General features: G+C 38.3%; 1 protein-coding gene across 1 annotated transcript; it reads left to right on the top strand.

The window, feature by feature from the left end:
• Positions 1-12,167: 12,167 nt before the first annotated feature.
• On the top strand, positions 12,168-14,705 carry LOC110685164 (GPI-anchored protein LLG1-like). The gene is made up of 3 exons (XM_021861621.1): positions 12,168-12,604; positions 12,712-12,768; positions 14,000-14,705. The coding sequence occupies exons 1-3, from the start codon at positions 12,529-12,531 to the stop codon at positions 14,368-14,370; spliced, it is 504 nt and encodes a 167-aa protein (XP_021717313.1). The 5' UTR covers positions 12,168-12,528; the 3' UTR covers positions 14,371-14,705.
• The last annotated feature ends 1,955 nt before the right edge of the window (positions 14,706-16,660 follow it).

Here is a 16,660-nt window from a genome sequence, read left to right as displayed (position 1 = left end):
TTTGACTAAGTATACCTCATAGAGGTATTGCGCAGACTATCTTGAAAATCTGAAGTAGAGGCCGACTCTGACAGTCGGTCGTTCCTCTTCTGCTCTAGCAATAGCCGAGCGTCTGTGTATGTTTTCTTCGACCCATCCGCCTGTACATGACGAACAGACTTTCTCTTTCCTGGAGTTGGAAAGTGGTACTTTGTGAAATCGGGGCACAGACGGCTCCCACTTCCTAGAGTTAGGATGAGGGGTCGCCTCTCGTCCTTGAACAGGCTTCCTCTTCCCTGAAGAGGAAGGCTTCTTAGCCGACTACTCCTTGGTCAGAGCAGGCGTCTTTTTGTTGATCAGTTCCTGAATCTCTCCCTTGAAGCCCCTCGTGAAGGTCATTAGTTCGTTCCTTGTAATGGGAGCAGACCCTTCAGCCGGCTGCTGCTGAGCAGGCGGTGCGCCGACTGGATCACTGAGTCCAGTTTGAGGATCTTCCTGTTCTCTCCTTTCGGTATGACGGGTACGCCGGGCCCTTAGTGTCCCGTCTGAAGCTGTATGTGCTTCAACTTCAACCTCTTCTTCGGTATCATGATCCGACTGAACTTGAGGGTCGTCCAAGGGACGCCTCTCTTGTGGAGTCGGTACAGACGTGGATGCCATCTTCAAAGTACTCTCCCCACAGACGGCGCCAAAATGTTTCGGGGTTTTCTGATGTCCTGCGGGAGAGTTACAATTCCGAGACTGGAACCGGACGCCTGTACCTGCAAAACAAACGGACACTCCGAGTGGTTTGGAGATCCGCCTCCAACGGTTAAGTTAGTACTTGTTTAAGGAGTAATTAATGCGGAATATTGTAATTGAGTCTCTTTAGGTGAGAGTGTTTTTATGTGCGTAATCCCCTTTTATGAGGATTAATGAGCATATTTATATGCTTTGGGATGCGTGCCAATTCCTAGGTTTAGGTTAAACCTAGAACTGACTGGGCCTCCCACGAGGATTGGGCCTTATTGGCCGGTTTTCCCATTTAGCATGGGTGGACACGTGTCGCGTCGCAATTGGTCCATGGAGGACGAATCTATGATTGACACGTGGCAGGCTCCTATTAGCCTACGTGAAGGACACGTGGCAGAACCTGGTTGGTCCACTTGTCAGATGGTGATTGGTGGATAAAATTCCCCTAATCAGTAAGTGGTGTATATATCTATGTTTTGTGTCAAATTCTCTGAAGTGGTTGTCTACAGTGTGTGTTCATACATTTACTAGGGAAGATTCCTAATGCTCGGGCAAAGTTGTTCTTGGACGACATGTAGTGTGAATTGAAAGATGGTCTGGGGGATTTGATTCCAAGTTCTAGGAAATTTACGCGAAATCTGTGATGTGTTATGTTAGTGGCCTGGGCAATGGTGTAATTATTTTTTAGGGTTGAACTGTGGTGGCTCTAAGTAGTCTGTATTGAACATGTAAACACTTGCTGGCAAACGTAATCCTCCTTGAGGTGGTCTGTCCACTCAGGGGTAACTATTAGCTTGCTTTGGCTGTGGAGGTGGTCTATCCACTCATGGCTAAGTGTTTTATGAGATGTCTATATTAGGTGTTTTGTTGCATTTTGTAGATTATGCAAAAACTGTGCTTTAATTACTTGTTGCAATCTACATGGAGTGTACATAAGTACATGACAACAAGAGCAGGGTAATTACATGAACAGGGTAATTTAAACTCAATGTACAGTGACATAGGTACAAAAACATGCCAGTGGTATGCTACATCTATTAATGGTTAAATCAAAATGCCATTGGGTGGAATGGATTTCCTAATGGTACATTGCAAATGCCACTGGTAGAATGTAGATGATATTCTTACAATTTAGTTCGCAATGGTATAGTACAAGTGTCATTTGTCTTTGCAATGGTACATTAAAAGGTTGTGGTTTGTACCATTGATCCGTCAATGTATTCATGAATTAGGATAACTGTCACTTAGAGTTAGACTGTGGAGGAAATAATACATTACAAAGAAGGAAGTTGCTTATACTAGTTTGAAAGTAAATGCAATCCAAGTCAAGAATTTACTAATTAACACAAGTGGAATTTAATAAAATTATGCAAAGGAAATTAAATATAACAACACATAATTGATAGAAGTGCAATTTAATAAAATAACAACAACAAAATTGAACATTACGATTCATAATTCATATAATAATTCTTAGGAACGCAAATAGTAATCCAATTACAAACAAAACACGGAAAGTAATTAGGAGAATTGAGCTGCAGTTATTAATATATCTTTTATTCACACTTCCTCCTAATTTAAATGAATTGGTTGTTACCACGGCGAGTGTGGGTTTAGTTTATGCCTGCGTAACTTACTCTTAGTAATAGAAGGTGTCACAAAAAAATGGGGAGCCAAAGAAATAAAAGAGTGCTGGCAGATAAGATTCCATTGGGTCATATTATTCTAATACCTTTGATAGACAAGCTTAACAATATGATTTGTCAAAATATTCAATATTATAAATTGTTAGATGTATTAGTTTTGGTTTAAACATTTTATACCATATTGGCTACAATACTTGTCTTATTTTCTGCATCTTGAGAATAGGAAAATTCGCTTCACCTTTCATTTAGATGACAAGTTTTGGATTGATTGCTCTATATGAAAGGGTCATTATTCTTGTACCACTGGTTTTCTAGTGGTACAATTCAAAGTACAAAACTTACCACTTTGATTGTAGTGGTGCATATTGGCTTCATGTACGCATCATAGGTACGTAGTATGTACACACGATGCATATGAAAAGGTCATTATTCATGTACACAACATAGGTACGTAGTATGTACACAACATAGGTACGTACTACTTTGATTAAATGTACCACCGTGATTTCAGTGGTGCATTTTCTGAGTATTAAATGTACCACTATCATAGTGAAGTGGTATATTCAAGGTTCCCCCTATTCGTATAATTAGTAATATTACAGCAGTCATTACACAAAGGCAGAATAACTAAGCATTATTTAACAAAGGTTGCAAACTGGCAAATGTAATAACTTCTAAGCTAATACATGCATTAAACAGTCAAGGCATAATCGAACATAGTCAAGGCATAATCAAACATAATCTTAGGCATAAAGAAACATAGTCTTAGGGAAAGGCAAATAAAACTACAATACTAATTAAACAAAGACACAGAGCATGAAGGAGTATTTGATCCCTAGCATCTTCATCATAGGCTTTTCCAAATCCCCAGTGGTGGTTGGAGCCATCAAAAGCCAAACCAGAATTGAAGTAGTGACTACCTGGCTCTGCCTCCTCGTCCGAGCTGCATGGGTCATTGTTCAATTCAACTTGTAGTGGAGGCCATGATGGTGGTGGTGAAGCTTGTAATTGCAAACAACATTTATTTCGCTAAATAACCTACATTCCAAACAATATTATAAAATAAACAAATTACCTGGAAAACAGCATTAACAAGCAACCCATTTGGCACACTCTATCTGTGCAAAAAATTGGCCCTTAGCATATTAGTTTCCAAAACATCATAACTCCACCAAGCCTTGACTCCGGACCACATATCTCCACTTGATATTCACCTGGGAGGTTACGAACTACCCAATTGTTCGCGAAATGTTTACCAATACAAGCTTCCAAAATGATGACCAACAAGGGGGTAAATTTTTCATGTAAGGTAGCGAAGTGCTCACCAAAGGAGGGACTTGTGCACCCTCGGGCGTTCTAAAATAGAATGAGCGACCCATGATCGACTACAACATTTTCTCAGGTAGTGACAAGATACTCTCCTTTATAGCTAACACGGTTGTAGCGTTTACTAATGGGCCAGCAATGGTTAAGCCTCAGCTTCAAGGTACAACCTTCAACTTGGAACCTCAGGTGAGTGTTGGTAATATCGACTGTCATGATGTGGAGGGTATCCGTGAAGGAGCCAAAAAATATGTGGCACCAAAGCATGGGGAAACTGTAAGCAACTATGGAGTCATGTTAAGATTGGGCTTCAAGTCAATTGCTTCCTCTATACTATAAGCGGGGATGACGAGGATTAGAACCTCTGTATCAGCCAATACAACATGACACAAGCTCCCTTATTGTAGCAACCCACCAAGTCCTCTACAAGAGGAAGGTGTCCCAAAACCGGGCTGCCATCTTGTAGAAGCATGTAATTAGTTTGGCAGCACATTGATTGGAGGAGATGTGCTCTAATAGATCGCACAGGCTGGTATATCTCATTTACCATGTCGTATTTGCTCCTAAAAAACTTCACTAAATTCCCTCGGGTTTATTTTAAAGTACATTATTGGTTTATCTTGGTGTGGTAACATTTGGTGACCTGAGGTAGGGAATGGAGAGTGTTTGACAATGGTATATCCGGCCATTTGAGTACCTTGTAAACGGGGAAGGGGATGGAGATGAGATGAAATAGGAAATAGAAGGCAATGGAGGGAAACTTAATTTTTTTGTGATGAAATGCTTTGAAATTTTTTTTAACCTTGGAAATATTGAGTTACCGCAGTCACTAATAGGGTGCAGAAGTTCCCCAAGGAGTTGTCTTGTCAAAAGAAGCACATAGTCTGGGAAATGGTACAAGATAATCACTGGTGGTACATTTGATTTTGTATTCGCTTGAATTAAATGTACCATTGTATGTATTGTTTTAATTTTTAAATTCAATTACGGTGGTGAATGTTCTTATTACTGGCTACATGGCCTAGGTCAATACTATGGCACAGAGCTGTTGTTTCAAAAGAAACACACATTCATTCCAATGGCATCTATATCTACCATTAACAACATTGCTATAACCATTGCATATATTCTGTACCACTAGATGGCATTTGTATAGAAGGCCAAATTAAATGAAAGTTACCTACTATCCACTATAACTAATAAAGCTTTTATTATTCGGATAACTCTGAATTGAATATTAATTGATTTTTACCACGGTAACCACTATTCAATACAATACCTCTACTTAATTCTTACGTGTAAGTTCTAGTGGAACAATTTATAGTTACAAACATACAGGAACACATAATGTAATGGTACAATTGTTGTACCACTGGAAGTAACGAAACTAACACAAAGTAGTTGGGAGTGAATTTAATGCATGTTGAAAGTTGCGAGTATAAGAAAGGGCAAGTATTAGTTCATGGCTGGTTTCCTCGGAGTAACAGAAGTTGTCAAAAAAAATGGGTAGCCAAAGAAATAAGAGAGTGGTGGCTGATAAGGGAGTGGTTGGTGATAAGACCCCAAGGCGCCTTATGAAGCGGTTGGAATTCATGAAAAAAAAATGGGTATCACAACGCAAATGGTGTTGTTCGAGACTTTTACCTCCCCAAAAGAGGTAAAGAGATGATGTTCGCCGACCAGTCAGCCACAATTTCTCGTGGAGGGCTTGAAAATCCCATCACCGGGATAGATTTCCATCCGAATTACCCTTTCCTAACTCCTTTTAAAAGTAGGAGGTCCCGGGTACTTTCGGAAGGAAGCGTTCTGTTTCATGCACTACGTTGTTGATTCTTACAAGATCGCTATAAGTGTAAATCTTTGTGAGTTCCTGGAAAACAAGATCTATTGGATGCGATATCCAAACTATTGCAGACACTTGATAAAATTTCGGGAGCTTTTCCTCCCTATGTATGATTGGTATCAAAATGTTGAGTACATGCTCAATAACCACTGTGAGGAAGGTGACAAATTTGGTCTTCTACTACTTGGTCATGATTTCACGTCGGACTACGACAAAGATTTGGTTCACGTCACCGTAGAGTGGCTGAATTTCTCTTTAGAGGATCCTTTTGACATGATCCATACGAGCGAAGAACAATGCATGTATTTTAGAAGCAAGATGTTGGATGAAAACGGGTACGATGAGATGCAACACTTAGATCTTATCACAAGGGAGCCATTTGAGTACAACGACTACCCATTTTGGTATGTGCGTCGTTTAAACAAGGCAAAGGATAGGTTTGAGAACAAGTCTAGTCCTGATTCCGGTGACTTTTGGGATGGTTATGAGCCTAATTATGGTGATCCATATGGGTATCCGTGGGAAGGGTACCATGATTTTGTGTTCGACTAATTACGTAGTGTTGTGTTGCATTTTCTTTGTTAATTACATGTACGCATTACCTTTATTAGTCTTAGTACATATTACGTAGCACTGGCCAGTTAAATGGTACCGTTCTCGTAACCACGGTACATCTTACTATGTTTTATATACCACAGACCTGTTAAATGGTACTCGGTTATGTTTTTTGTCATCAAAAAGTGCTTGGGTGTTCTTTTCAGGACTCATCGTCTAATGTACCACTATTGTATTAGGTGGTACATTCACAGAGCACTAGATCCTGTTATTAGTTGGCTATAATGCACTATTTTGTTGACAGTGGTACATACACTTTTGTGTTTAGTACCAGTGCAAATGTCTTATTTTCACATGAAATTGAACTAGTTGAAATACATTGAACAACCCACTCCCAGTACCCGCATTGGCGACATTTGTAGTACGACCGCTTTGGATTCTTCTCCGACATTGAGATCCGAAATTCCACGAGGGTTGCGTCATCCCCCAAACAGTTCCAAATTTGGCTGATATCCATGAGATGTCCGCAAATGCACACGGACGGTGAATTGTACGACTTCCTGAAGATGTAGAGGACATGGTTAACATTGTAAGTGATTTATGAAGAAATTGTTTGAGAAGGAGGGACACGTTTTTGGACAAATGACTCTTTTCACTCCAACCACACGCATATATAGTGGAGTGAAGTGTTTGATGGTGAAACCACACAGAGCGGGAAAGTTATTGTATTTAGGCGTCAATTTTTCACTATGGGCCCCATTTATATAAAGTGTGAATTAGTAAAGACGACCAATTCCACTCGTACAGCGCAATGATACCCTTGCTTGTGATCATATAAATGGTACCCTATGCTGCATAAATGTACTATACAATGATACAATCATGACATAAAAAGGTACCATTGTACTAAGGCCTTTATAAATTTCATTGTCATTAGGTTAACGAAGTAAGTGTTAAGTCTATTTTCATACAGTGGAATACATATAAAAGCATTGTTCATTACAGGTTTTAATTGGTTAAATCATTTAACAATCGATAACGAGTAAGAACCAAGCAACAACTGAATGACTCAAACAACGAATTAATGCAGATGGACGTACATATTGTATTAAAAAGTAATTGAATTCATTAATGAGGTAAATATCCCAAAGGTTGTGATAACGAATTTAAGGTACATGTAAGGGTTGTGATTACGAAATCATTAAAAGATTACGAATTAGTTAATGAGGTAAACTCTAGTATTCATACATGTAGGTCTTATTAACAAAATATTAGTGAAACCGAAAATTGTCATTAAATAATGCTCTACAATGTCCTACTATCAACGTAAATATCCCAAAGGTTGTGATTAAGAAATCATTAAAAGATTACGAATTAGTTAATGAGGTCAACTCTAGTAATTAATTATTTGTACCAAAGATATTAGTGAAACCTACTAAGAAGGATAATAGTGATACCAAAAATTGTGATTAAACAATGTCCTCTTATGAAGGTTTTGTACCACCCTGAACAAGAAACATGCCTTTGCCTTTTCAGTGGTTCATTTTATAAGGTCATTTGTACCACCTTGACTACAATAATACCCTAATTGTCTTAGTGGTACCCTCGATCAGATGACAATGTGTACTCTGACCTTGAAACCCTAGATATGCATAAAATGTACCACCCTGATAACAGTGGCACTCTACGAATCATATGCTATACTATTATAGGAACCTCTTCATGTAAACACTTGTATTTTCAACACATGCAAATAACTGATCAATGGTACATTTAATGAACGATAAGTGTACCACTACAAGATGTTTTAACAAGAAATACAACAAATAAATCCACTGCATTAATAAACCAATTGAATCAATTACATTACAAGTGATTGGAACCTGATGTACCAGGAGTACCTAGTACACTTGCAAAATAAACCATCATAATTTGTTCCTCTAACAGAAGTGAAGTACCCTAAGGAACCATCCACATCCCTCATTTGAATCCCTCCAACCGATTGCATATAGTCATTCGTTGACAATGACATACTGTTCTGTGCTGCCGCAACTTGCTTCTTTGCTACATTTTTTTCCCTAGCAACTTTTTCTTTTCCCCCTTTCTCTGTGCAAGATGGATACCTCACATTCGTTGTACAATGGGCCTTCTTCTTGGGCAACGGTGGATCCCTAATCACAGCCGGTACGGATCCATCACAACTCCCCACAAAGGCACTAACTGGTGTAGGGATTATATTTGGCAACCCAGATGCATGTGTGGCTGGTGTATTTGTACAACCAGGTCCCTTGTTCAAAGCCACAAAAGAAGGCGTCCGAATAACACCATGTACGCCATCATCCTCACCTTCGTTTTCATTATCGTTAGCTGCCTATTCCTATTTTTTGGCAACCATTCGCCAACACTTCATCGACTCTAAGGTCCATCAATTGCAACAACTCTGCCACAGCCTCAACACCCTCTTTACAAGCTGAAGCCTTTGAGCAAATTGGATCATACATCCCCATCAATTTGTGATATTGCCTGGCTTCATCAGTTTTAAGTGGATCATGGTAAGATACTGTCACTCGTGTGTGTTTCCTTTGAATATTTTTCTCCAACGACGTAGAATATACTTCTCAGGAACAATAGAAACACCACAATGGCCATACACAAAGACCATATGTCGACAAATGATTCCATGGCACTCAAAGTGTTTACATTCACAAAGTAGATTCATATGTATTACTGTCATAGCACACCGTGTAGCATCTCTGAATCTTAGTCACAGATTCTTTCTTTGCATATTTTCGCTTAATCCACACTCGATCCTTAATAACAAACTCAACTTGATTCTCACCAACTTCATAGTCATCTAGGCGACGCATGTACAACATCCTCTTGCACTCCCGCTGAACTTCTTTGAATTTGGCGTTCGTGTAACAATTCTAGAACGCTTCCTCCGCTGGGAAATCGGTAGCTAAATGCCTGATGTACCGCAGTGTGTTGGAGTCCTCAATTCTTTCTGACTCGACTCTTATCTGCATTGCATCACAGTATCGAAGCACAAATTCAGACAACGTTGTATGCTTGTCAACATAACCTTTGAAGAAGTGATTGAAACTTTCCGAACGTTGGGTCGTTTTCATCCCAGCCCTGAATAAATGCTTCAAATACGCTGGGATCCACATGTGCCTTTCCTCATACAGCCCTACATTTCAAATAATTGCAATTAGTGGCTTATCTAAAAACATACAAACCGCATACACCTAAACTCCTGTGAATGGTACATTCACTATTTAAAAAATGTGCCACAGATAAGGAAAACTTGCAAAAAAAAAAAAAAAAAAAAAAAAAAAAAAAACATTCAGTGGCACAAAAGTCTACCACTAGACCTGCTCCTACTCTAAATCAGAACTGAAACAGCTTTAGTCCCCTGCACACAGACAGCTACACCTCTGCATATTCTAACAGAAATCAGTAACCATCACAAAAAAAGAAGAAATGGAAGTGCAGTACCTTCAAGCCAACTATTATCTCCTAGTTTGTAATAATCAACTGCGTCCACCCAATGATCTACAAATTCATCAGCATCTAAACTACCATAAATGATATTTTCAAACTCATCCTTTACAACTTCATAGTCCTCATGCTTACCCACATACCTCCCAAACTTCTGAATATGTGCCATATGCACCACCTATGGCAACTCTCAAGCATAGTCAAGTTTACAGCTTTCTTAATCGCCGAATCTTGATCCGTTAAGATTGAGATAGGAGCTTTACCCCCCATGCAATGTAGCCAAGTCCTCAACACCCACTCATCGGTCTCCGCCGTCTCCCGAGAGATCAATGCACACCCAAACAAAATACTCTGCCCATGATGGTTCAGACCTATAAACACAATAAAGGGAAGGTGAAATCTGTTTGTCAAATACATATTTTCAAAACACACAACATCTCCAAACTCCTCATACGCAGATTTACTCCTCACGTCTACCCACATAACATCTTGTAATGCCCTGTCCTTCCCAAACTTGACATAGATGGAAAAAAATTTGATTGTCGGCACTCATTTTATTATAGTACTCTATCATACCATTTGCATCACCCTCAGTAAGCTCAAGTTTGGTTTTCTGAGCCACTGCATTCTCCAAGTCTCTTTGCGTAAATGTCATCTCCTCCACTCCATTACGCTCCCGAGCATAACAATTGTACATTTGGGATACCTTCACCTTAGACTTCTTCGTCGTTTGCACCTGCTTGACCAAGTGATTGTTTTTCACCATTAACTCGCGCTTCCGGTACATCGCTACATCCTTTGACTTTCCCGGATTTACAATATGACCTTTGTGCTCCAAATTCAGCCTTCGAACAACCCAGTTTCCTTCCTCATTAACACTGGCATACAACTCCACAAGACACCCACACTTTTTAGTCTTCCGTTTTATAACTGTCTCCTCATCTTGCAACAACCCTTCCTTAAGTACATCCTGTTTACGCTTCCTTGAAGCGTAACCATAACAGTCACAAGTCCACTTAGCATTCCTTCTCCGCTTACAACATTTTCCCTTTCCAATTCCTTCTTCACATCCACCCTCCCAGAAGCAGCCCTCACTATACCAAAACCCTTTTGCCTAGCATAACTCTAGAAATAGGTATCCAACTCATCCTAACACCCAAATACCATGCCCAAAATTGGGGGTGGTACTTCCTCTTCCACATCAAACACAGTGTTCACCATTACCGTGATCTTCTTTGGGGTTATGAATGAGGAACCTTCTGCACCAGCCCCATCAAATTCCCGTTCAACACCAGGCTCAACTTCATCTTCCTCATTATCTGCCCCTTTATCCTCAACCTTGACACCTTCCCTCTCTTCATCCTCCTGCTCATCTCCTTCTCTTAATCCATCATCACTCTCTAATCCCTCCTCATAAACAGATACATCATCCTCGCCACCATCTTCATATCCATCACCAACATCCACCTAATTCACATATACAACCATGACTTATTCTAAATAAAGCATTACAACAAACAACCAATAACCAAAACATACACAAAAGCACCAAACCCAACAAACTATATCATCACATAATTCATAACAAAACAAACTAACCACAGCAACTTCGCATGCAAACCCACAATCCCGTCACTGTCAAGGAAAAAACACAAGCTCAATACTTTTTTTTTTCCTTCTTTGACAACAACTGGTTTCAAAAAACACAAGCTTTTTTTTTTTTTTTTTTTTTTATAAATATTTTTTCACACCAACAAGTTCTAAAATAAATTAATTACACTCATAGAATTAGGAGATACTCATCCTTTAGTCCATTCCCAATCTAAAACCAACACATTCCCAAATATTATAATACATAAAACAAATTTCATCAACTCAAGTACAATACCCATTTTATCAAATAACAATGAACAATCAACATTCATATCAAAGATTTACTCAATTAAACATTACCAATTAGCCATATACTTACTCAAATACATGGATTGAAGTTCAAATGAAATTTACAACAAACGGTCCTAACCCTAATATCTTCATCATCTAATTAAAAGACTCTACATTTCATAATAACCCACTTCAAATACTCATTTATAACTCTAAATTTCAAATAACAATACTAACAAAGGTAAATACTTACATTCTCAGCGTCGAATTAGAACAATTATTTGAGACACCATGGCATCCATGGCCGACTTCGCCATCTTCCACCAATGTTTTGGCTAGATCGACACCCAAAATGTCGGCTACTTGATTTCTCATCCTGATAATCTATTTCACCACAAATTATTTACAATTTGGTCTTTAAAATTCAAGAATTTAAGAACAATGATGTCGCCATTGTTCATGAGCTTCCATTCCCCATTTTTTTGTTTTTCTACCACTTACTGGTAAAAGTAAGTACATTTTAATTCCCGCTTCTTTTTTCTTCCCCCGTTTTACTTTTACTGTACTGTTACAAGCATGACCCACTTTCCTTCACCAAACTTCATTTTAATTTCACAACTGCCATCCTATATATTTCTAAACCATAGTAACTATGCACCGATAGTTATTCTTTTACTTAAATATAGTGAATATTTTGGCGGCCATTAAACGTGGAGGGATGAAAATAAAGTAACAAGAAAGAGAATCTTGAGAGAGACTGGAAAATTGCAAGGTTGAAATAGATGACAGGCGATACACTTCATTACATTAAAATATTAATACGCGCTTTTTCTCTTTCCTGTCTTCCAAATTTAGGAGGAGCTACAAAACCCATAATTTTTTCACCAGAAAATATTTATTATTAAAAAAAAAAAAAAAAAAGAGAGAGAGAAAGAAAAGCAGCCATTGATAAGGTGAAGGAAGTTCCAGAATCAATTATTGCCGATCAATTAAACTTCTGATTGATTGGTCTGTAATTTGAAGAACCCAGCTCATATTTCTGGACTTTTTTTTTTTCTTTGTAAAATGTCGATAAATCGATATTTGGGTTCCATCGTTTTCTTGCTTCTCTTTAGTTTGGCATCTTCCAGCTTCATTTCTGGTACGTTTTTCTTCTGCAATGGAATTTTTTATTACTGTATTGAAATTATTATCTTTAGCTGGGTTTTAATTTTTTTTTTCTTTCTGATTTTAATTTTTTTTATGCAGATGCCATTTTTGAATCTCATAGATCTACGGGCCGCTCTTTGCTTCAGACCCAGAAAAGTAATTATTATTATCTTTTAAAATCTCAAATGTTTTGATTTGTTGTAATATGATTTATTTCCAATTAATTACTAGATAATTTCAAGGATAGGGAAAAAAGTAGTGTATTATTTCAGGCTGTTGATTTGTTGATTTTGTTTCTGGAACGAGCAGATCAGCTAGATATAACATTTTCGGTTATTGGATTTTGATTTGGCTGATAAATTAAGCATGTTAATATCAATTTTAGTACCAAAGATTGAAATTGTGGTTAATTTTTAATTCGTTGGGTAGTATTGTGTTGGGTTTGAGGTGATTTAAATGAAAGTTTCACATTGTTTCTATTTACTGCTGAATGTATGCATTAAGGTTGACTTTGTAGGGGTTGGGATGTTCAAGCTGGTGTGGGCCGTGTTGTCGTTACAATTTCTTTGAATTATGCTGAAGATCAGGCTGTTTAAGATGTTTTCTTTAAGGGTTTGAAGTTTACTTTAGTTTTGCCAGTTATTTTTGTAGAAGTAGTCTGTAGCTTTTGGTTTCTAATGAATATCGATCATAAGCGAGAAAGTATTTCAATTAGTGTATGGAAGGAATGGGATATAGCAATGACTTGCTAGCATTTCTGGGTTATGAAAATACTTGTATTGGATAGGAGTTTACTAGTGTTTTGTGGGGGAAATAAGTATGTTCAGTGAATTGAGCTTACTTGAGATGATATAGTAGCATGTAGTTTTTGTGTTGCAAAGTTATATGTTATTGTGTGATAAGCGAGTTGTATTAAAGATTTGTTGCATATACCATGCTTGAGCTTTGGGAAATTAATATTTGGTGATCATCTATGCTGCTGATCATCGATTGATTCATTTCTATAGATCGTTTGGATTGAGAGGATATAACCCCAATCTCCTGCTAGCATTTTAGCATCGCACAGCTCCATTAGTTCCTTGTGTTTGTGAGTAGGTTGTACTAGGGCTCCGTGAGAGGGCTTCAATGAATTTTACCTTACAAACTTTTATTAACAAAAAATTAAAAAAAATTGATTGATGTGTGTTAATCGTCTTTGGGTAGTGATGTCAATAATTGATCTGGCCGGGAAAAAAGATAATATAACAAGGTTATCTCTTGGGGATTCCTTCGGAAATATAGGTTGGAGTGAACTACTCGTACTAATGAAGTGAGCAAAACATACAATCTAATGGACGATTTTGTACGAGTTGCTCTGTTTAGGTAATCTATTTCATGTGATGTGCAGATTGCCCAATAAATTTTGAAGGTCAAAACTACAGCATCATTACTGACAAATGCAAAGGACCAAAGTATCCAGCAGATATTTGTTGCAAGGCCTTCAAGGAGTTTGCTTGCCCTTTTGCAGACGACCTTAATGACCTGACTAATAACTGTGCAAGCACTATGTTTAGCTACATAAATCTCTTTGGTAAATACCCACCCGGCATTTTTGCGAATGAATGCAAAGAGGGCAAAAACGGCCTCGAATGTGATGAAAAGTTAACAAAGGCAGTGTCAAAAGACTCAAAAACAAACAGCGCTCACACAGCCAATATTTTGTCGCCTGTGGTGGTGATATTGACTACCTCCTTGGTATTTTTGTTTTGTTTATTCTGAAGGCCGAGGTGCTGACACCATTGCATGTCTTATAGTTTGTTCATTCTTTCTGATACCATCTCAGGAATATCTCAGTCTAAGGTTGCTGGTCGGAAACTATTGCTATCACGTAGAATTTTTGTCATGTGTACTATCAACTGTATGTTTATCATATTCTTATTGACTCTTCATGTAATTCAAATCTGTATAACAGAATGAGCTGTTTGAGGGCTGTCATTTCTGTTGATGTATTTATTTTTGTAATTGTTGTCCCAGTATACCAGCTCATTGAATGAGAGGTATAAGTTAAATTATTCTTGCCACGAGCCACTGAGAATTCAAACTTCTAATTAATTTATTTATCAATGTATTTTATTTTGTTTTTATTTTTTGTTTTCCCGCAATTCAGAATGTATCATGAATGGTTGGGAATTTCATACAATTTAAGGGTTGATTATGACTACAAACTTTGTTGCATGTATCTGTCTTAATATTGATTTGATTCCCCTCTTCCTAGTCAAATACCAGCCCCCTAGCAGCAGTGCGGAAGGCCGCCGGTGACCTGTGCGGGTGGATCGTACTCCTCAGTCGTGGCAAGCCTTTATCATCGGAGCAAGGTCAGGATTTGTACTCCAACAGGCTGTGTGTTTTGCTTTTGGATTCGAAGCCGTGCTCGCAATTGGTGGTGATCCGCTCATCGTGGTTAACAACCCAACTGTTGTGATGGTGCTCACAACCTGGCCGCGGATCCTTGTGATTGTTTAGCTTGTGGGTTCTAGGGTTTAACTAAGAGTCTTTATGTAAGGGTTTTGTTCTTGATTTTTTCAGCCCTCCTTATCATTTGCGATGGTTAAATGGATTGCCATAAATTACTTAATATCCTTATGCTCACTCACTTGATTGATGATTATGATGAAAGCATTTATAATTTTGCTACTAATAATTGCCCTCGAAACTTTTGTAATAATCAAGCCATGGTCTTGAAAGAGGAGGGTAATGCTTGTGTAAAGTAAGGTGAGTTTGTTTGTACGTGATGAGGCTAAGTATGATAGAGGACATTTCTATGTTTTGGTTTACCAAGGGATGAAGATGATACTGTTATGCTATGGAATCTTGCTATTGCAGCTTGTGCTCTAAAGATCCGTGACTATGAACAAACTACTAATTGAAGAGCATTGCTCCTTAGTCATTATGCTTGATAGTAGTAATGTCAAAGCTCTTTATAGAAGGACCCTAGTAATTGAAATCAAGCTTCACCAATTAGAAGAGACTTATGAGGACCTTGGCAAGGCAGCCAAGGTCGCAGCAAGGTCAAACCTAATAACCAGGACATTCTCCGTGAGCTAGAGAAAGTGAAGGGCCTAAGCTCCAACACTAGCAAGGTCAGTAGCAAGAGAGGTACTAAGGATTCCGCTCCTACTCATCCCAACTTTTATAAAAAGGGGAAATCAGCGAGTCGTCAACTAACCTTGTGTGTAACCGGTTGTCTTACACCGACGATAAGAGTTGTATTACGAGCTTACCCATCATTGATATTACTAGTGACATGGTAGTAGAGAGCAACTCACAATGCTTATGCTTCTTTGGAAAATGAGGAAGATGGATCTAGTAGCTTTCTAAACAACCAGCTATCAAGACATGCTAAGGACATGTGTTCGAGGAAATTTCATGTTTTCTCCAATGGAATGAATAGTAGTCGGCCCCTTAACATTTTCGACTTGTCTTTCTCGAAACTCATACAAGGGAAGTTTTTGAGTTTCTTCTGTTGACTCATGGATGACTATACGAATAAAAATGAAGGATAAGGCTACATAATACTTACAATGTGATGGGCCTTAAAGGCCCAAAGGCCTTGTCTATGCCTACTAGGATAGATGGTTGGTCTTGATAAAAGGAGACTTGACAACAAGACCCGAAAGAAAAAGGTCAAGATATCTTATGTATATGAAGTGATCAACCATGTTGTTATGTTTGGTAAGCCCATCACTACTGCTGTTGAGAAGAAAGATGAGTCTACTTCTCCATGTCTAACTAATTACAACGACGAGGGTTCAAGCTAGCATTGAGGAGGGGAATGAAGTTGCTGCGAGAGACTATCTTACCACTAATTTTGCTGAGGTGGAATCCGTAGAATCTAATGAAGACGACCCCATGATTTTCGAACCAGAACAGGTCCAATCTTTCCCTTCATGATGAGTGTCATTTATGGCACTTATAGGGCAGTGTTTAAACTTGTTTTTCCCTTCTTTTTATAGATTTTCCTACTAATAATTACTTAGTTTCATTCATTTGTGTTTTAGTTTTGTTGTTT

Source organism: Chenopodium quinoa, unplaced genomic scaffold, assembly GCF_001683475.1.
Source record: "Chenopodium quinoa cultivar QQ74 unplaced genomic scaffold, ASM168347v1, whole genome shotgun sequence".
NCBI classification, from domain to species: Eukaryota; Viridiplantae; Streptophyta; class Magnoliopsida; order Caryophyllales; family Amaranthaceae; genus Chenopodium; species Chenopodium quinoa.
Note: the sequence above shows the minus strand (reverse complement) of the source record. Positions and strands in the feature narration are given on the sequence as shown.

What these genes read in the sequence shown, in the direction of transcription:
- LOC110685164 (XM_021861621.1), top strand. Translation starts at nt 12,529, where the DNA reads ATGTCGATAAATCGATATTTGGGTTCCATCGTTTTCTTGCTTCTCTTT. An exon ending in ATCTTCCAGCTTCATTTCTG is followed by an intron (nt 12,605 to 12,711) that starts GTACGTTTTTCT and finishes TTTTTTATGCAG; the next exon opens with ATGCCATTTTTGAATCTCAT. An exon ending in TTTGCTTCAGACCCAGAAAA is followed by an intron (nt 12,769 to 13,999) that starts GTAATTATTATT and finishes TGTGATGTGCAG; the next exon opens with ATTGCCCAATAAATTTTGAA.